General features: G+C 41.1%; 1 protein-coding gene across 7 annotated transcripts in view; it reads left to right on the top strand.

Annotated features, from left to right (window-relative positions):
• Positions 1 to 22,175, top strand: part of RAI14 (retinoic acid induced 14) — a 172,254-nt gene that overhangs the window by 112,406 nt on the left and 37,673 nt on the right. For all 7 annotated transcript variants that reach the window (XM_055422196.2, XM_055422198.2, XM_055422199.2 and 4 more), the window contains exon 4: positions 21,240 to 21,328. In XM_055422196.2, the coding sequence (XP_055278171.2) occupies positions 21,240 to 21,328 (89 nt within the window). The remainder of the gene's footprint in view (positions 1 to 21,239; positions 21,329 to 22,175) is intronic.

Genomic DNA, 22,175 nt, shown 5'->3' on the forward strand with positions numbered 1-22,175 from the left:
GCAGAGGTCAGGAGAGCCTGGGAAACGGAGTTGTGATAGAGGGCGGAGCCGGGGCGAGTGGGCGTGGCCGGCAGCACATGCAGGCCTTGACCTCCATCCAGACTAACCGTGCAGGAGGAGGGGGCACCTGGGGCAGGAGGTTCTCACGCTGGCAGCCACCAGACAGTTCAAGGGTTGAGGCACATGACATCACTCAACACATGCCTGTGCTTTAGAAATACTCCTGCTTCTTTGCCTGCACCCCTGAAAGTGACACTTTAAAAGAGGCTGCCACCACCACCACTACCATTCAGGCTGCAGAGTCATTCAAGGTCCAGTTTGCCCTCTCTTTCATAAAGTCTTTTCTAATTTCCAACAGGGGTGAGCTTGACCTCAACCACTACCTCTCTTAAACCACCTAGAACTTGATGGGTCTTGTTTACCTATGTACTTATCTTACACAACTGACAATTGTTATTTATCATGTTAATATTGAGTACCCAACACTGGGCTGGGGGCTTTCACCTGTGTCCTTAAGTCAACAGATAGTTAATCCCATTAGAAAGATCATGTCAGTTTCCCCCAGTATTTCTCATCTGATGCTCTCAATCACCCTGGAGTAATTTGTGAAGAGAAAAGTATGGGTCAGAAAGGTTTGGAAATTGGTACAAATCACCCGTTCTGGGTAGTAGAGTCTGGGAGTCATGAATCAGTTCAGTTCAGTTACTCAGTCGTGTCTGACTCTTTGTGACCCCATGGACTGCAGCACACCAGGCTTCCCTGTCCATCACCAACTCCCAGAGCTTGCTCAAACTCATGTCCATCGAGTCAGTGATGCCATACAATCATCTCATGTCCCTTTCTCCTCCTGCCTTCAGTCTTTCCCAACATTCAGGGTCTTTTCAAATGAGTCAGTTCTTCATACCAGGTGGCCAAAGGATTGGAGTTTCAGCAGCAGCACCAGTCCTTCCAATGAATATTCAGGACTGATTTTCTTTAGGATTGACTGATTGCATCTCCTTGCAGTCCAAGGGACTCTCAAGAGTCTTCTCCAACACCACAGTTCAAAAGCATAAATTCTTCGGTGCTCAGCTTTCTTTATGGTCCAACTCTCACATCCATACATGACTACCAGAAAAACCATAGCTTTGACTAGATGGACGTTTGTTGGCAAAGTAATGTCTCTACTTTTGAATATGCTGTCTAGGTTGGTCATAGCTTTTCTTCCAAAGGAGCAAGCATCTTTTAATTTCATGGCTGCAGTCACCATCTGCAGTGATTTTGGAGCCCAAGAAAATAAAGTCTGTCACTGTTTCCATTGTTTCCCCATCTATTTGCCATGAAGTGAAGGGACCGGATGCCATGATCTTAGTTTTTTGAATGTTCAGTGTTAAGCCAACTTTTTCACTCTCCTCTTTCACTTTCATCAAGGGGCTCTTTTGTATTTCTTTGCTTTCTGCCTTAAGGGTGGTGTCAGTTGTGTATCTGAGGTTTTTGATATTTCTTCCAGCAATCTGATTCCAGCTTGTGCTTCATCCAGTCCGGCACTTCACATGATGTCCTCTGCATTTAAGTTAAATAAGCAGGGTGACAATATACACCCTTGACGTACTCCTTTCCCAATTTGAAACCAGTTTGTTGTTCCATGTCCGGTTCTAACTGTTGCTTGTTGACCTGCATACAGATTTCTTAGGAGGCAGGTAAGGTGGTCTGGTATTCCCATCTCTTTCAAAATTTCCCACAGTTTGTTGTGATCTACACAGTCAAAGGCTTTGGCGTAATCAGTAAAGCATAAGTAGAATTTTTTTCTGGTATTCTCTTGCTTTTTCAGTGATCCAACAGATGTTGGCAATTCTATCTCTGGTTCCTCTGCCTTTTCTAAATCCAGCTTGAACATCTGGAAGTTCACGGTTCACATATTGTTGAAGCCTGGCTTGGAGAATTTTGAGCATTACTCTGCTAGCATGTAAGATGAGTGCAATTGTGTGGTAGTTTGAACATTCTTTGGCACTACCTTTCTTTGGGATTGGGAAGAAAACTGACCTTTTCCAGTCCTGTGGCCACTACTGAGTTTTCCAAATTTGCTGGCATATTGAGTGCAGCACTTTCACAGCATCATCTTTCAGGATTTGAAATAGCTCAACTGGAATTCCATCACCTCCACTAGCTTTGTTCATGGTGATGCTTTCTAAGGCCCATTTGACTTCACATTTCAGGATGTCTGGCTCTAGGTGAGTGATCACACCATCGTGGTTATGTGGGTCATGAAGATCTTTTTGTATAGTTCTTCTGTGTATTCTTGCCACCTCTTTTTAATATCTTCTGCTTCTGTTAGGTTCATACAATTTCTGTCCTTTATTGTGCCCATCTTTGGATGAAATGTTCCCTTGGTATCTCTACTTTTCTTGAAGAGCTCTCTAGTCTTTCCCATTCTATTGTTTTCGTTTATTTCTTTGCATTGATCATGAGTACAAGAGACAAATCATTTGCCCTAAAGAAGATTTCATACTTCCCAAGTGCTACTTTCAGACTGCATTTGTGAAACCAAACAGTTCTGAAGAAAAAGAGCTAATGTTCAGCTTAAGTGTCTCGGGGTTTCTTAGCTCTGGGTATGTGATCTTTCATCTCAGCATCTCCTCCTCCTGTCACTAGGAGACCTCTGTCCTGAGAAGAAGCATAGTTGACCCTATTAGCACATTATGGGCACTTAACAACAATAATCCTGTTTTTACTGTCTTTATTTTATGCTAGTCACCTTTTATTATATCTACCTGAAATGTTTACCAGGAGAAGGCAACCAGTGTTTCCATTTATCAAACTGTCTGCCACCTCAGTTACTGATAGAAGTAGTGATCAGTACTGTTGCACCTGCCTTTGAAACAGCTGAAACACAGGAAGGCCCTCTACTTCTCTGCCTGAGGCGATTTCTCTTGGGCCCATGGAGTTGATCCCTGTTAGAAGAGGAGAATAGTTTTTCAAGGCTTTTTTGACTAGAAGCTATTAGACAGGGATGCCTTCCTTTCCCTCAGATTATAATCTGAAACGGAAATCCTGGTCTAAGGATTAAGGATTGTCCCACTGAAATATTTGATGTATCCACCTAGATAGTATATTAAAAAGCAGAGACATTACTTTGCCAACAAAGGTCCGTCTAGTCAAGGCTATGGTTTTTCCCGTGGTCATGTACGGATGTGAGAGTTGGACTGTGAAGAAAGCTGATTGCCGAAGAATTGATGCTTTTGAACTGTGGTGCTGGAGAAGACTCTTGAGAGTCCCTTGGACTGCAAGGAGATCCAACCAGTCCATTCTAAAGGAGATCGGTCCTGGGTGTTCATTGGAAGGACTGATGCTAAAGCTGAAAATCCAATACTTTGGCCACCTCATGTGACGAGTTGACTCACTGGAGAAGACTGATGCTGGGAAGGATTGGGGGTGGGTGGAGAAGGGGACGACCGAGAATGAGATGGCTGGATGGCATCACCGACTCGATTGGCGTGAGTTTGAGTGAACTCCGGGAGTTGGTGCTGGACAGGGAGGCCTGGCGTGCTGTGATTCATGGGGTCGCAAAGAGTCGGACGCAATTGAGCAACTGAACTGAACTGAACTGAAGCCCCATTTGAGCTCAGTGACCTCATTAAAATTTAGGTGTTGCAGCAAGTAAGTCCCATGAAGCACTTCGTAGGCTGGGTTGGAATCACAGACTTTAGAGCTGTGAAAGGCTTCGGTGATCATATAGACCAGGTGAGTAAACGGAGGCTGACTAATGTGGGTGACTTTATTGTCTCATACTTGGAGATTGCTAAATTGAGACCAAAACCAAAGAATGCTGACTTTTAGTACCTGCTTCTGCCTACAATGCTAGTAGTCCTAAAAATTGGACATGTTTCAAAATCACCTAGGGGGCTTGTTGAAACACAGATTGCTAGGCTTCTTCTCTGAGTCTGAGCAAGATCCTAAGAATCTGCATTTCCGACAAGCCTCCCGTGATGCTGAAGTCTTAGCTGGTCCAGGGGACACACTATATGATATGATGTTAAGAAGCAAAGTTAATAACATAACACATAACACAGCTTCTCTCTTAAGAACTTACCACCTGAAAAAAAACACGGTCATGCCAGTTTATAGGTGTACCTTGATTTGTTGTTTTTTAGTCACCAAGTCCTCTTTGTGACCCCATGGACTGTGACCTCCCAGACTGCTCAGTCCATGGCATTTCCCAGGCAAGAGTACTGGAATGGGTTGCCATTCCCTTCTCCAGGGCATCTTCCCAACCCAGGGATTGAACTCGAGTCTCCTGCATTGGCAGGCAGATTCTTTACCACTGAGCCACCAGGGAAGCCTATGCCTTGGTTTAGTGAAACACAAAATAGAAACTTCAGATAGAAAAGACAGATTCAAAACTGAAACCTGCATTACCCCCATCCCCGCCCCCAGATCACTTCTCTCTGCTAGGAAAGTTGCAGTAGGCTAGACAAAATCTCTACCATCATGGAAGGTGTATTCTAACAGGGCAGTCAGACAATAATCACACGCCTCTTTAATGTCAGGTGCACTGAAAAAAAAGAAGCAGGTAGGGGCCACTAGGAATAAACCTGGTTAAGAAAGGCCTCTCTGAGCAGACACCTTCATTTGAGCAGATTCCTGAATTGGAATGAGGTACAAGCCATGTGCTTTTCTAGAACTGTCCTGGTGGAGGGCACAGCTGGGCAGGTGCTCTGAGGTAGGAGGGTGCTTGATGTGCCCAGCGAACAGGGAATCAACTAGAAGATGAGATCACAGTGGGAGCCAGTAGCCCCTCATATAGAACCTGGTGAGCCATGGGAAGATTTTGGATTAAATCCTAATTCCAAATACTTAATTTCCTTTATTCATATGATCTAATATCTTTTTCCCCTCCAGAAAGATGCCTTACAAAAGGAATGCAGTTAAAAGTATAAGTGATTTGGGAGAAATACTGATGTTCTCAGTTCAGTCGCTCAGTCATGTCCAACTCTTTGCAACCCCATGAATCACAGCACGCCAGGCCTCCCTGTCCATCACCAACTCCCGGAGCTTACTCAAGGTCATGTCCATCGAGTTGGTGATACCATCCAACCATCTCATCCTCTGTCGTCCCCTTCTCCCTCCTTCAATCTTTCCCAGAATCAGGGTCTTTTCCATGGAGTCAGTTCTTCACATCAGGTGGCCAAAGGATTGGAGCTTCAGCTTCAGCATCAGTCCTTCCAATGAATATTCAGGACTGATTTCCTTTAGGATGGACTGACTGGATCTCCTTGCAGTCCAAGGGACTCTCAAGAGTCTTCTCCAACACCACAGTTCAAAAGCATTAATTCTTTGTTGCTCAGCTTTCTTTATAGTCCAACTCTGAAAAGCTAGTTATTATTGTGAAATAATAATATAAATAATAAAAGGAAAAGTTGGTTATTATTGTGAAGTATTTCTGAGTCTCACTGACCATTGTTACTCCTCTCTTGAAAATAAAGAGCTTTAAAAAGAAAGAAAGGAGATGTGGGCTTAGCAGGGAGGAACTGCTGATAGGGTTAGGGCAGTGAACTCAAGTCCTGATCTTTTCCACATTTCCCTAACCTCTCTTCCCTGGTGGCTCAGAAAATGGTAGAGAATTCACCTGCCGTGCAGGAGAACCGGGTTTGATCCCTGGGCCAGGAAGATCCCTGGTGAAGGGAATGACACCCCACTCCAGTATTCTTGCCTGGAGAATTCCATGGGAAGAAGAATCTAACTTCCATGGACAGAGGGGCCTGGTGGGCTACAGTCCATGGGGTCACAAAGAGTCAGACAGGAACGACTGAGCGACTGCCACTTTCACTACTTTCAACCTCTCTGAGCCTCAACGACTTCATGTATGAAGTGAAATGTTAGACCAGTTTATTCTCCTCAATCTTCTAACTTGCTGGGATTCTGGGTGTGTCTGATGGTGCTAGTTGGGTTTGGTGTATGGTCATTTTCTATAACTTGACTTGGGGAGTAAAAAATTGGTTGCAGAAGCAGTGGACAAGACTAGAGAGTTGCTGGTGGTGGCCAGCCTGGTGCATTCCTGACCTCACTCGGCCGGCCAGCTCTTTTGGGATCGGGAGCTGGGTTGCTTGTGAAGAAAGAAAGAGTTGGCGTGAAATGCTTCACTCAAGAAAGAGTTTGAATGAAATCTGTGAATGAACACGCGTTAACAATCCAAGTCTTCTGAAAGTAGTCCTGTGAGTTTGTGTTTCCTCCAAATATATGCTTCAGCTGGCGAACAGAAACCAAAAGAATTGTGCTGGTAATAGCTCTGCAAGATAGAAGGAACCTTCCCCGGCCATCACTCACAGGATTTTGAATAGCAGCAGTTTCAGATCCCCTTTGGGTTAAGGGCCTTGAAGAATATCGTGGCCTTGTCCCGAGGTTTTGGATTTGAGAAAGTTTGTACAACTTGCTGAGCGATTTTGAAGGAAATGAAGCCTCTGCTTTGGGCTTTGTGTGCTGTGGCAATTGAATATATTCCTTTTCATTTTAGACCACGGGCAACCCTCATCTGCCCCAGTAAGAAGCCTGTATTTGCCTTTTGGCCAAGTATTTCCAGTTATTTTAATTTAAACTTTATTTCTTTAAGAGGGGCACAGCCAGTAAGCTGTATTATGTGGTCTTTCATAGTTTGCAGACAGATCTAGCAAGTACTATGGTTTCTCAGTGTGGTGATGAAGGGCCTGCTCTGCAAGCAGAGCACCAAGGTCGGAATTCAGGCTCCCCTACTTACTGATTCTGGGACTTTGTGCAAGTTCACTGGACTTCTCTGTGCCTCAGCTTCCTCCTCTGTGCCTCAGCTTCCTCCTCTGTAAAATGGGATGATGATAGTTATTCCTTCCAGGGCCTTGTTGGGGGATGTAATGAGTTATAGGGCATGGTATGTCAATAGATAAGCAGCTTTTAAAAATATTTTTTAAATTTTTATTTACTTTTATTTTTCGCTGCTCTGGGTCTTTATTGCAGTGCATGGGCTTCTCATTGCAGTGGCTTCTTTTGGTGTGGAGCATGGGTCCTAGGCACAAGGGCTTGGTATTTGCACAGTGCAGACTTAGTTGCTTCAGGGCATGTGGAATCTTCCTGGACCAGGGATAGAACTCGTGTCCCCTGCACTAGAAGGTGGATTCTTATCCACTGTACCGCCAGAGAAATTCTGCTGTTATTGTTGATGCTGCTTTTTTTTTTTTTTAAGTTGCTCAAATATGGTTTAGAGGCGAGAGACGTGAAGTTAGTACCTCAACCCTGATGACAAGGCAGCAGACCCAGCCGTGGTATTTCAGCCTCCTGGGCTACTCATTTTTTTTTTCTGCTGTTCTTCTGCACCTTTGGACTGCCACCCAGCTGTTGTTCTGGGCTCTCCAGGTCTTCTTGGTCTTCTCTCGGGAGTGGGAGGGAGGGAGGAGGAAGAGGAAAGGGTGGTTGGTGGGTTCTGGGCGGGATGGGGAATCATAAAACTCTTCTGCGCAGAAACCTTGGGAACTTTCCAAGTGACAAAAGCAGAGAAATTCCAAATATCAGTAAGCAGCAAAGGGATCAAAGGAGCATGAAGTAAATCTTCAGGCCACTCTGTTTGTGCCTTTTAGTTATCCCTCTGTTGAAGGGCCCAGCTGAGGTTTTTTTTACAAGAAAGCTAAACATGGCCTATTATAATGAAACTTAAAACAGCATCGATTCCTTTTTTGTGGGGCAAATCCACAAGATTGCTTTCAAGGCTAAGGGATTATGTTTTCAAAAGAAGTTTGAAACAATGGGTGCCTTGGTGAAAAGGATGGTACAAGGTTCTGAACTTGCCCTCTGTTTAGAGCAGCACTTTGAAAGCAGTCACGTACATGGGGATCAACTGGGAAACTTGTAAACACAGCTTTTGAATCAGTGATGCTGGGTGGCCCCAGAGAGCCTGCATGTCTAACAGCTCCTGGTCCATGGATCACCCCATGAGCATCCAAGATTCAGGCTACCGAAGTGCTGCCACTTCAGCTGTACTGGAATCTGGACGACCACCCTGCTGTATCCCTGGGCAGTGACGAGTGTCCCTGTCACTGGGCCTGGGGTTGGATAGATAGATAAAGGTTTTTATACCCCTCCCTCCTCCACGGAGTTCTTGACCTTTCTAAATGAAGGGATAAACCAATAGACTCTCTCATAAAATATATTCCTATCGATGCTTGAGTGACATTTCTTGTCTTTAAAAAGAAAGCCCCACTTTTTAATTAGGTGTAAAAGCCTACAGAGACAAAGCCCAAGGATGTTCTGATATCATTTGCCTTCACTTTTCTATTCCTCTAAGGAGAAATTTCAGCTGATAATTAGTTACAGTAACTACCTCAAAGGGTTCATTAAGAAAGACTTAAGTGTTTCTTCTGTGGGAAATTTAGGTGTAATTAAAATTCTCATCTCTCAAATTAAAATTTGCCAGACAAGCCTTGGCTAGGATGTGGACAAATTAGAGCCTTCATGTTGCTGGGCATGTAAAATGGTGCTTTAGAAAGTAGTCTTGCATTTCATTAAAGACTTTAACATAGTTCCCGTATGGTTCAGCAATTCCACTCCTAGGTCTGTACCCACTAGAACTGAAAACAGGTGTCTACACAAACACTTGTACACAAATGTTTTAGCAGCCTTATTCAAAATAACCCAAAAGTAGAAACAACGCAAATGTTCATAACCAGTGAATGAATAAACACAATGTGATATATCCGCTCAGTGGAAGGAATATCATACTGGTATGTGCTCCACATGGTGAGCCTCGAAAAGAGGCCAAACATGAGAAGACAAACACAAAAAAAGTCTCATACTGAATGACTCCATCTTGATGAAATGTCCAGAATAAGCAAATCCATAGATAAAGTAGATTAGTGATGGCCTAGGGCAGGCATGGGATGGGAAGTGAATATTAGGTGGTATGAATTTTCTTCTTTAAGTTGATGAAAATATTCTGGAATTAGATAGTGACATTGGTTGCACAACTTTATGAATATACTAAAAACAACTGAATATACAGAGTGAAGTAAGCCAGAAAGAAAAACATCAATACGGTATACTAACGCATATATATGGAATTTAGAAAGATGGTAACCTTAACCCTGTGTACGGGACTGCAAAAGAGACATAGGTATATAGAACAGTCTTTGGGACTCTGTGGGAGAGGGTGAAGTTGGGATGATTGGGGAGAACGGCATTGTAGCATATATATTATCATATGTGAAATGAATCACCAGTCCGGGTTTGATGCATGATACAGGATGCTTGGGGCTGGTGCACGGGGATGACCTGGAGGGAGGATATGGGGAAGAGGGAGGTGGGAGAGGGGTTCAAGAAAGGGAACACATGTACACCCGGGGCGGATTCGTGTCAATGTATGGCAAAACCAACCAATATATTCAGTTCAGTTCAGTTCAGTCGCTCAGTCGTGTCCGACTCTCCGCGACCCCATGAATCACAGCATGCCAGGCCTCCCTATCCATCACCAACTCCCGGAGTTCACTCAAACTCATGTCCACAGAGTCGGTGATGCCATCCAACCATCTCATTCTCGGTCGTCCCCTTCTCCTCCCGCCCCCAACCTTTCCCAGCATCAGAGTCTTTTCCAGTGAGTCAACTCGTCGCATGAGGTGGCCAAAGTATTGCAGTTTCAGCTTTAGCATCAGTCCTTCCAATGAACACCCAGGATCAATCTCCCTTAGAATGGACTGGTTGGATCTCCTTGCAGTATAAGGGACTCTCAAGAGTCTTCTCCAACACCACAGTTCAAAAGCATCTTCGGCGATCAGCTTTCTTCACAGTCCAACTCTCACATCCATACATGACCACGGGAAAAACCATAGCCTTGACTAGACGGACCTTTGTTGGCAAAGTAATGTCTCTGCTTTTTAATATACTATCAAGGTTGGTCATAACTTTCCTTCCAAGTAGTAAGCGTCTTTTAATTTCTTGGCTGCAGTCAGCATCTGCAGTGATTTTGGAGCCCAAAAGAATAAAGTCTGACACTGTTTCCACTGTTTTTCCATCTATTTCCCATGAAGTGATGGGACCAGATGCCATGATCTTTGTTTTCTGAATGTTGAGCTTTAAGCCAACCTTTTCACTGTCCTCTTTCACTTTCATCAAGAGGCTTTTGAGTTCCTCTTCACTTTCTGCCATAAGGGTAGTGTCATCTGCATATCTGAGATTATTGATATTTCTCCCAGCAATCTTGATTCCAGCTTGTGCTTCTTCCAGCCCAGCGTTCCTCATGATGTACTCTGCATATAAGTTAAATAAGCAAGGTGACAATATACAGCCTTGACATACTCCTTTTCCTATATACACCAATATATTAATGTAAGGTAATTTGCCTCCAATAAAATAAATTAAAAAATAAAAACAACTGAATTGTGCATTTTAAAATGCTGAATTCACATAATGTAAAATAAAAAGTTTGGAATCTGCCCATGCTGTTTCTTAAGCATTTATTTAATTTGTTTTAATAGGATTATATCTCAGCATCATGCATTTGTTTTAAATAGTTTATCACAGAGTTTCTCAACCTAGGCACTATTGGCATTTTGACATGTTGGTATGATTCACATTTTAGACTAGTTAGAGAATTGTTTGTTGTGGGGAGCTGTTCTGTGCATTGTAGGATGTTATAGCAGCATCTCTGTTCTTTCCTTGGTGGCTCAGTTGTAAAGAATCTGCCTGCCAAGCAGGAGACATGGGTTTAATCCCTGGGTCGGGAAGATCCCTTAGAGAAGGGAATGGCAACCCACTCCAGTATTCTTGCCTGGAGAATTGCATGGACAGAGGAGGCTAGCAGGCTTTTGTCCATGGGGTGACAAAGAGTCGTACATGACTGAGTGACTAGTCCCTTCCCTTTCCTTCCTGGTCATTATACATTAGATACCACCCCCACCCTGTGAATAATACTCACAGCTGTCGCCAGGTGTTGCCAAATGTCCCCTGGGTGGGGCAGAATCACTCCCAGTGGAGAACCACTGGTTTATCTGTAGTCTTTCTGTTAAAAACTGAGATCCATGAGGGCTTCTTTATTCACTATGTGTTTCTTAGTGCTTAGAACAGTGTCGGGCACATAAATACCCTACTATGGTAAATAGTTAAGTTAATTAATATATTTAGCTATGGCGGTTTATAAAAATAGACAACTATAGAAATGATTCCGAATCCAACAACACATTAAGAAGATCATACATCATGACCAAGTGGGCTTTATCCCAGGAATGCAAGGATTCTTCAATATACGCAAATCAATCAACATAATACACCACATTAACAAACTGAAAAATAAAAATCATATGATTATCTCAATAGATGCAGAGAAAGCCTTCGACAAAATTCAACATCCATTTTTGATAAAAACTCTCCAGAAAGTGGGAATTGAAGGGACATACCTCAACATAATAAAAGCTATATATGACAAACCCACAGCAAACATTATCCTCAATGGTGAAAAACTGAAAGCATTTCCCCTAAAGTCAGGAACAAGACAAGGGTGCCCACTCTCACCACTACTATTCAACATAGTTCTGGAAGTTTTGGCCACAGCAATCAGAGCAGAAAAAGACATAAAAGGAATACAAATTGGAAAAGAAGAAGTAAAGCTTTCACTGTTCGCTGATGACATGATCCTCTACACAGAAAACCCTAAAGACTCTACCAGAAAACTACTAGAGCTAATCAATGATTACAGCAAAGTTGCAGGATATAAAATCAACACACAGAAATCCCTTGCATTCCTATACACTAATAATGAGAAAATAGAAAGAGAAATTAAGGAAACTATTCCATTCACTGTTGCAATGAAAACAATTAAATACTTAGGAATATATCCACCTAAGGAAACAAAAGACTTGTACATAGAAAACTATAAAACACTAGTGAAAGTAATCAAAGAGGACATGAATAGATGGACAAATACACCGTGTTCGTGGATTGGAAGAATAAATATTGTAAAAATGAGTATACTACCCAAAGTAATTTATACATTCAATGCAATCCCTATCAAGCTACCAACAATATTTTTCACAGAACTAGAACAAATAATCTCACAATTTGTATGGAAATACAAAAAACCTCGAATAGCCAAAGCAATCTTGAGGAAGAAGAATGGAACTGGGGGAATTAACCTGCCGGACTTCAGGCTCTATTACAAAGCCACAGTCATCAAGACAGTATGGTACTGGCATAAAGACAGAAATATAGATCAATGGAACAAAATAGAAAGCCCAGAGATAAACCCACGCTCCTATGGACACCTTATCTTCGACAAAGGAGGCAAGAATATAAAATGGAGAAAAGACAGTCTCTTTAACAAGTGGTGCTGGGAAAACTGGTCAGCCACTTGTAAAAGAATGAAACTAGAACACTTCCTAACACCATACACCAAAATAAACTCAAAATGGATTAAAGATCTAAATGTAAGACCAGAAACTATAAAACTCCTAGAGGAGAACGTAGGCAAAACACTCTCCGACATAAATCACAGCAGGATCCTCCAAGACCCACCTCCCAGAATATTGGAAATAAAAGCAAAAATAAACAAATGGGACCTAATTAAAATCAAAAGCTTCTGCACAGCAAAGGAAACTCTAAGCAAGGTGAGAAGACAACCTTCAGAATGGGAGACAATAATAGCAAATGAAGCAACTGATAAAGGATTAATCTCCAAATTATACAAGCAGCTCCTGCAGCTTAATTCCAGAAAACTAAGTGACCCAATCAAAAAATGGGCCAAAGAACTAAACAGACATTTCTCCAAAGAAGACATAAAGATGGCTAATAAACACATGAAAAAATGCTCAACATCCCTCATCATCAGAGAAATGCAAATCAAAACCACAATGAGATACCATTTCACACCAGTCAGAATGGCTGCTATCCAAAAGTCTACATGCAATAAGTGCTGGAGAGGGTGTGGAGAGAAGGGAACCCTCTTACACTGTTGGTGGGAACGCAAACTAGTACAGCCACTATGGAGAACAGTGTGGAGATTCCTCAGAAAACTGGAAATAGAACTGCCATATGATCCAGCGATCGCACTCCTGGGCATACACACCGAGGAAACCAGAATTGAAAGAGACACATGTACTCCAATGTTCATTGCAGCACTGTTTATAATAGCCAGGACATGGAAGCAACCTAGATGTCCATCGGCAGATGAATGGATAAGAAAGCTTTGGTACATATACACAATGGAGTATTTCTCAGCCATCAAAAAGAATGCATTTGAATCAGTTTTAATGAGGCGGATGAAATTGGAGCCAATTATACAGAGTGAAGTAAGCCAGAAAGAAGAACATCAATACCGTATATTAACGCATATATATGGAATTTAGAAAAATGGTAACCTGAACCTTGTATAAGAGACTGCAAAAGAGACATAGGCATTTAGAACAGTCCTTGGGACTCTGTGGGAGAGGGTGAAGGTGGAATGATTGGGGAGAATGGAATTGTAGCATGTATATTATCATAAGTGACCAGTCCAGGTTCGACGCATAAATTTTCCTCTGTTCATTATAAAAAAAAATAAAATAAACAGTTAAAGGCTTTAGCATAAAAAAAAAAAAAAAGAAATGATTCCATGCTCAAATTAGTTCCAATGCCCTGGGACTAACTTTGTCAAGAACAGCCTCTGTTTTGGGGTGAGGGGGTCTGTTCTTCAGCCTAGTACTTTTCCTACCCACCTCACCCAAGTCTGCAAACTGTCTTTACCTCGAGCTATGTTCTTTCATCAGCTACCCAGGGTACAGGCTGTTAGAGGCCACCAGCCAGGATCCTCAGTAGTCGTGTGCTGACTCGGGGTGCCATCTGCTCCTTAAGCCTGAGGTGACACCACAGATGCCACCTGCAGCCCAGACCAGCACCCACCAGTCACCGGGACTGCTGCCCTGAGGATGCCTGCATGTGTCGGGCACTGCAATAGAAAGAAAACCTACTCACTGTCATCTGATCCGGGTTCTGTGAATGACTAACCATGTTTTCCCACCCAACTGAACCCAACTCTCCACTTGAGTGTCTTGTAAAAAGTTACTCAAGTGGAGGCTAAATGCTATTGAGAGGCTAAATGCTAATGACTTTTTGCTGCCACACCCTGCTTTGGGGATTGTCACTTCTGGAAGGTGCCTGAATCTTACTTAGCAGCTCAAGTGTAAGCATTAGACAAGGCTGATCTCAGATGGTTATTGTTTTTGGTGGTGATTTTTTTTTGTCATCAATGACTGTCTGTAACTCTTTCTTGCTTTTCTTTCTTTTTTTTTTCACATTTTTTAAAAATTGGAAGATAATTGCTTTACGACATTGTATTGGTTTCTGCCATACAGCAAGACGAATCAGCCATAAGTATACATAGATCCCCTCCCTCTTGAACCTCCCTCCCAGGCCCCCTTGATTTTCTTCTTGCTTTTCTCCTCCTCCTCCTTTCTTCTTTTTTTTTTTTAATTTTTATTTTATTTTTTTGTTGGAGTATACCTCTTTTACATTGCTGTGTCAGTTTATACTGTACAGCAAAGTGAATAAGTAACGTGTATGCACATATCCCTTGTTTTTTGGATCTCCTTCCCATTTAAATCACAACAGAGCGCTGGGTAGCATATACCCAGAGAAAGCCATACTTCTTTCTACATTTCTTAAGCAGTGATGGTTCTGACCTAATTTCTGTTAGTCTGTCTTTTCTGAACATTGAGACAAATCCGTTTATTAAGCAGAGTGTCTCCATCTCTGTTCCTTGCCTTGTGTTGATGAGGCTCTGATAATTGGTGGCATTTCTTTGGATACGTATCTAGGCTTCACATTTTGCTAAGCACTTTTTACATATACCTCATTCATTCCTCACAGCCCATTTTACAGATGTGGAAACTGGGACAGAGAACACTTGCCCAAGACCACTCAATGTTAATAAGCAGTGGAATGCAGATTCAAACCCAGTTAGCCTGAGCCCTTAAAGATTATGTGTATTGCCTTCCCAATATCTTGCTTCTTGTTATACTTTCTCATCTGGCTGCACATGTTTGTCCTTCCTCTAAGCTTCAGTAAAGCACTAAAGTTTAGAAGTTTTGTCTGATTTTTCAAAATCTTGGGTGTTTGGAATAAGGACCAGATTTTCTGAAGTTAAAACCTTATAATGACTGAATATCCAAATTAAGTACACACAGAACAACAGCAAGGTAGTTTTCCCACCTTTCTCTTCTTTCTAATGGCTTAGGAGCTTGATTAAGAGATTCTTCCAGGCACAGAGTTGGGGGAATGAAAGAGGGAAAATAGGGCTTTCTCTTCCAGTAGTTGGAGGAGAATTGACCAAATGACGCAGCTCCATTTGTTGGTCATTTGTTGCTCTTCAGTTGTAACTGGATTGAATGTGTAAGTGGTGGTGGTGTGAGGGACTTGCTAACAGAGTCATCTCACTGTCTGCTTTGCACCTTGTTTCTTCTGCATTTGTACAGCCTCCTTAAGAACAGGGCAAAGCTAAATCAGTATACTGATCATTTGGGTGTTCTTTGATGTGATAACTGATTTAGCAAACTCAGATTATAGACATTTTATCCCAAATTAGGTAGTAAAATGATTTTTGGGTATATTATTAAATAAAGGGATACTTTGTAAGTATCAGAGTGTTTAATCACAGTGATCAATAAATACCAAATAACTATATGTCTTGGTAGTTCTTATTTTATATTTTCTCTTTCTAAATCTGGCCCACATATTTTTAAATGATAGAACATAGTATAAAATAGTATATGTAGTATGTATTACAAAGAATAGTGTACCGTATTTATATAGAGTATAAAATGTAGTATATGGTGTTGAAGATGAAGAGGCCTTGTTATTTCACAGGATATGCTCATAGAACTTTTAAAGACTTTACCAGTTTTAGAACATGGCTGTAGTAGGTACAGACATGTGTGTGCCCATATGTGTTATAGATGGGGTGTTGGTTATTTTATCAAGAACAAATCTACAGTTTAAAATCTGAATTATAGCATTTCTTTTTTGCATCATGTTCTAGACTGAGCACTGGCTCTTATTTTTCAGCTGTTTTTCTTGTCCTTGGAGTGGGGTGTCTTAAACCTTTTAAACTGGCTCCTACTTTGGCCGTAACACTATATCCAAAAATCCTTGTGAAGTCACTTATCATATTCTGTACAATTCAGGTGATTTGACACAATCTCCCATCAAAGCATTTTAGTCACAATGCCCAAATATCTTAAACAGTCAACTCAATTACATGCAGAGTTGAAATATTTTTGGCAGTGGGTTTGACATGCATTTATTATAGTATTAAATAAGGGGATGTACAGTGGTGAAAATGCTTAAATTTGTTTATCAAACAATCTGGAGAACTGATTGTCTGTCATACACGTGTCTATTTAACTTACATACATTATTACACATTGGTCTCCTTTAGAAGATACCAGGCAACCAACTCGTTCTTAAGAAAACTTTCATTAAAGATCAGATGTTTCTTTTTCCTGTATGAACTATATTTCTGGAAAACTAAATTGTCATCAAGGGAATTTTTTCTTTTCTCTAGAAGCATAGCAGCTAATGAATAAGAAAAAAATCATGGATTAGAATGTCACTACTTGGCAAACCACGTATCAAAGGATGACTCCAAGTAGTGATTATTGGTGGTTGCTAACATCACTGGAATGGAGCCAGCTAGACATTACGTGTCTTCAATGAAAGTACACGATACCACTCATGAAGTTGCTTTGCCAACAGCTGAGCCTGTATCAAACCAAGCCTCTAAACCTAGCTACAAGATTACAGAACAGGTAGAGGCAAGAGAAACAGGTTAAAAAATACTATGGGGAGGGAGATGCAGAAAAATCCAGATACTGAAAATTCTACAGGCCCAAATGCATGGCTGTTTCGTAAAACAAATTGCAAGAACCAAAAAAGAAAAAGGGAACGTTATTAGACATCAACTGGATCTCAATATGTTGACCTTTTTTGGATTTTGATTCCTACAAACTATTCAAAAATGATAATATTTATGAAACAATTGGAAATATTCAATGCCTGAATAGTTGGCATTATCGAAAAATTACTAAATTTTAAGTTGTGATGATGTTATTACATTTTCATTAAGAGCTATTTTATTTTAGAAATATATATTGAAATATTTAAGAATGAAATGATATGACACGAGATTTGCTTCAAAATAATAATCATTGGCAAGGGTATACATGAAACAAGGTTGTTGGATACAAAAGATTTCATCGCATTATTATTTCTACTTTGTAAAGTGCTTATCTTTTAAGTTTATGTGTAGAAAAATTCAGAGATGAAAAGATACAATAAATGAGATCCTTAAGAACAATTTTTTTGTGACATCCACAATAAACACCTGGAAATGAGTCTCCTTTCAGAAACAGTTTGAAATATTGGTTTAGTCAGTTGAATTACATCAACTAAGAATGATTTCATTAGCTAAAAATATGAGATTCTGCAGTATAAAAATACCAGCATGAATATCTATCATTATATATGGATAATTGGCTATTTATAATTATTTATCTTTATACTAGTTCATTTTCTCTGTAAGAACAACAAGTGCTGAAGTTTCAGGTAAAATGTATGAGGATAAAATTATGAATTGGGAAAAGACTCGTTTTATTTTTTCATCAGAACACAGTATTCTGCAGAATAATTGGAGATTTCCCAGAATAAAAGAAAGTCTCTTCGTGATCTAAACTTTGCAGAGAGATGGCAAAACAAAGTCACACGCACACAATTTTTTAAAACATAGGCAGTGAAACCTTAATTAACTGGATCCCTCAATACAATGTGTTACAGCCATTGAAGATGGATTGCTATAACAATTTCATTTTAAAAAGCAATGTCTAAGAAAATTGGATTGGATAGTGAGCCTAACTTCCTAACAACTCACTTCTCTTGGCTTATAATGACCGCTGACCTTTCAAATATGATGCTGAAAATTATACAACTGCCAAGCCATCCATAGAATATTGTGTCACATTCATCAGAGCACATTTATCAGCATGCAGGAGTGACCTTACAGAAATGGTTCATTGTCACATGTGTCTGCAAGTTCAGTGCCCTATAAATACAGTGTGCAATCCAGAGAAAATACAGGGCTTCCCCTATGACTCAGCGGTAAAGAATCCGCCCGCGATGCGGGAGATGTGAGTTCGATTCCTGGGTCAGGAAGATCCCCTGGAGGAGGAAATGGCTACCCACTCCATTATTCTTGCCTGGAAGATTCCATGGACAGAGGAACCTGGTGGGCTACAGTCCATGGGGTCACAAAAGAGTTGGGCATGCCTGAGCAACTAAGCGTGCATGCAGAGGAAATCCAGGAAGTCTTAGAGTAGAAAAATAGTTATCACAGGGAAAAAGGAGTTAGCAACTAGAAGGGGCACATGGAGATCTTCTGGGGTGCTAAGGGGAAATACAAGGAAGGATTTCTGTGGCCACATTGTGTTTCTTCAGTATGAAAGCAGAAGGGGCATGTTCCACTTGAGAAGTTTTAGCAAACTATACAATTATGACATGTGTAGCTTAAATATGTTAGAGTGAAAGTGAAAGTTGCTCAATCATGACTGACTCTTTGTGACCTCATGGACTATACAGCCCATGGAATTCTCCAGGCCAGAATACTAGAGTGGGTAAACTTTTCCTTCTCCAGGGGATTTTTCCAACTCAGGGATTGAACCCAGGTCTTCTGCATTCCAGGCAGATTCTTTACCAGCTTAGCCACAGGGGAAGTCCATATGTTAAGCTTCACTCCAAAGTTTTGTATCTAAACATGTTTGCATGTGTGTGTGCTAATTTTTATTCCTGGTATTTTCATCTTTAGCAAAAGATTTGGCTGCCTTGTCCAGACCATTTTGATTGAGTTCTCCCCTGGTCATAGGATATAGCAGAGTGAACAGCTTAGAAGCAAGCACATAGACATTAAGAAAAGAAGATAAATATTAGGGCTTAATAATCTGGGGTATTTAGATCCATCGCCTTGAAAGCATAGTTCAATAATTGAGTCTCTTAGTGGTTTCATGTCCTCAAGAGCAATTAAATTATATAATGTACACTGTTACTGCACGTGCGTGAATGCTAGTCGCTTCAGTTGTGTCCAGACTCTGTGACCCTCTGGACTGTAGCCCACCAGGCTCCTCTGTCCATGGGATTCTCCAGTCAAGAATAGTGGAGTGGGTTGCCATGCCCTCCTCCAGGGGATTCTCCTGATCCAGGGATCAAACCTGCGTTCCTTATGTCTCCTGCATTAGCAGACAGGTTCTTTACCACTAGCGCCAACAGTGTTACTAAGGGTGGCAAAATTTTAGAAACCTTTCACTGTGATTAAATGATTCACTGTTTAAAGATGAAGTTTACTAACTGTAAAATTAAGTTACCCCGACAATGTTGAAAACGGGTGTTATTGTTTATTGTCCTGCCTTTCGGTGTGGTTCTTTTGGTTAAGCAGTATTTAATCAGAAATTTCATTTAAACAAGTCACATGTTCCCGAGTCATTCCATATGATCAAAGCTTCACTGTAATGTGTAAACATTACACAAAATGTATAAATCTACTATAAAGTAGATTTTGACTTTAAAGAAACATTACACATAAGTTGCTGCACAAATGAAGAAATGGTCAATGTGATCAGAGCCAGGGAAGCTAAAATGATAGACTGTAAGAGCTGGAGGGAACATTAGAAAGCATCAGAATCTATCCACACCCTTTACAATGAAGGAAATTTAGGCTCTGAGAGCTTAAACTGACTTCCCAAAGATACATAGCTGACATATGGCTGATCTGCAACTAGAACTGATATAATTTGCCGACCTTCCAACCCTCAGTCAGCCCAGTTCTCCAGAACAGAGATGTGGGGTCAAGCTTACTTGAGTTTGAATCAGTTTAGCTCTTGGATTTGCTACTTTGGTGTGACCATGGGGCCCAGTGACAGTTCCTATCCTATTGAAAAATATCACCTGGGTATTAATTCAGAATTACAGACACCAAGTATCCTGAGAAGGTAACTCCCTAAGACAGGTCTGAGGCAGTTGGAGAGCTCAGAGGTGCATTAACCTGCTTCTCAAGGCATGGCTGCTCAGTGGAATTCTGCTTTCCTTCTGCCCGTGGAAGTGCCCTGCACCCCTGGGATCTGCAGGGAGGATGGGTGTGTCGTTGGATGTTGTCTTTTTTAAAATATTTATTTATTTTTATTGGAGTATAATTACATTACAATGTTGTGTTAGTTTCTGCTGTAAACAAAGTGAATTACCTATATATGTACATATATCTCCTCTTGACCCTCACTTCCATCCCATCTAGTTCACCACAGAGTACTGAGCTGAGCTTCCTGTTATAAGGATATTATCTCTTTCTAATGATAAGTGTAAACATGCTGAGCGAGGTTTGTACCCTCAAGTGTCATTGAGTTCCAGTGCCTAACTATGGGCTTCCTTTAATGCCGTTTGCACCTGAGTGTAGACCCCTGCCATCTAACAGACATGATGTTAGGACTCATGTCAAAAGGTTTTTATGGTGAATTCCCTGGTGGTCCAGTGGTTAAAACTCCCTGCTTCCAATGCACAGGGCACGAGTTTGGCCTCTGATCAGGGAACTAAGATCTCTAACATGCTGCTTGACGTGGCCAAAAAAAAAAAAATGAAAGGCTTTTATGAGAATGAAAATAGCTAATGTACTAAAGTGGGTAATAAGATGCTTGGCAAACATTAGCCATGTAAAAAAAGTTGTGTCGTTGTGTATAACTACAGATGACTGTTGTTATCTGCTAAAACACAACAATGGATTTGATATTGATGCTGTCCAAGAACCCTGATCATTGTTTGACGTGGACAAATTTGCCTTCAGAGAGTGCATTGCTTAAAAATAATGGCTTTGTTAAAAACACTGGAAAACAGAAAAAAGTTGATAAATTACTTATATATTTAGGAATTGAATCAAGTTGGGACTCTGGTTATTTTTTCCTAAAGGGGTAAGGAATGTTGTTGAATTTTACTCTTTTCAAGCCTGTCTTTACATGGGGAGACCTAAGATCTAGCTCCTAATCCATTACTTAATGAAAAGTATCAATGAGCAAATTATCAGACCACTTCGAGCCTCTGTTTTCTCCTTTTTAAAATGAGAACAAAGTTAAGACCTACTCAGGAGGTGGTTTGGAGCTTAAGTGAGAGATAGTGTACGCAAGAGGCAAAAGCATGGTCGGGGTAAGTCTATAAAGAGTGGCAATCTTAAGGAGATTGTGTTACTTCTTTTCCAGTTTTCATCTTGCTGCTACAAAAGGACACGTGGAATGCCTCAGGGTCATGGTTACACACGGCGTGGATGTGACAGCCCAAGATACTGCCGGTATGTAATCTTTTTCTCTTAAGTCAACAGGCCAGCAGGAAAGTAGATATCACAGAAATGATACATATTCCTTGTGGAAAATTTACAGTCTATACAGATCAACCAAAAAAAAACACACAGAATCTCCTCCAATGACTAGGCTCTGATGTGGTTTCATTATTTGGGCCTTTACAAGTGTTTTCATCTTATATGTGGTTAGTCAGCTAGACACTCTGCTTCTTATCCCCCATTTAAAATTTTTATTTTCTAAGATGACATATATGGACCAAATACTCTCCCCCAGTTTTTGTTCTTATGAATCATGGTACAAAGTACTGAATGGAGTGAATTGTTTGGGTGCTCATTTCGTCAACTAGCTGAGGTGGGTTCTGTGGACAGAAGGCAGGATCTTCATGTGGACCAGCTGCCCATGGTCTGCACCCCTTACTGCGTTTTAGTGCATCTGAATCACCTAGGAGCTGGAGGGGAGGAAGGGCAAAAGAGCTTAAAAGGGGAAAGGAGAAGAAGGGAAAGAAGAAACAGCACACGCACACACTTACAGACAACCCCACACATGTATATCCCAGCTCTGCCTTCAGAGATTCAGAATGTCTGAACGTTTCCAGCCAGTTGGTACTTTTGTAAAGCTCCCAGCTGATTCTAACGTGAAGCCAGTGTTGATAAGTGATGATCAAGTCAGATAGAAAAGGAAGTGTAGGCTTGTCTTTTATGAACATTGTTTTTAGGAAGGAGTCCCTGGGTTGCCAACCTGAGTTTCTGTCCCTTGTTATCCACACCAAAAGGTGGAAGCAACTACTGGTGGCTTTTCATTTCTCTACTGTACTTGAAAATCTTTGTCTTCTAATAG

The sequence above is a fragment of the Moschus berezovskii genome, chromosome 18 (assembly GCF_049115385.1).
Source record: "Moschus berezovskii isolate FMDL1 chromosome 18, NW_MosBer_1.0, whole genome shotgun sequence".
NCBI lineage: Eukaryota > Metazoa > Chordata > Mammalia > Artiodactyla > Moschidae > Moschus > Moschus berezovskii.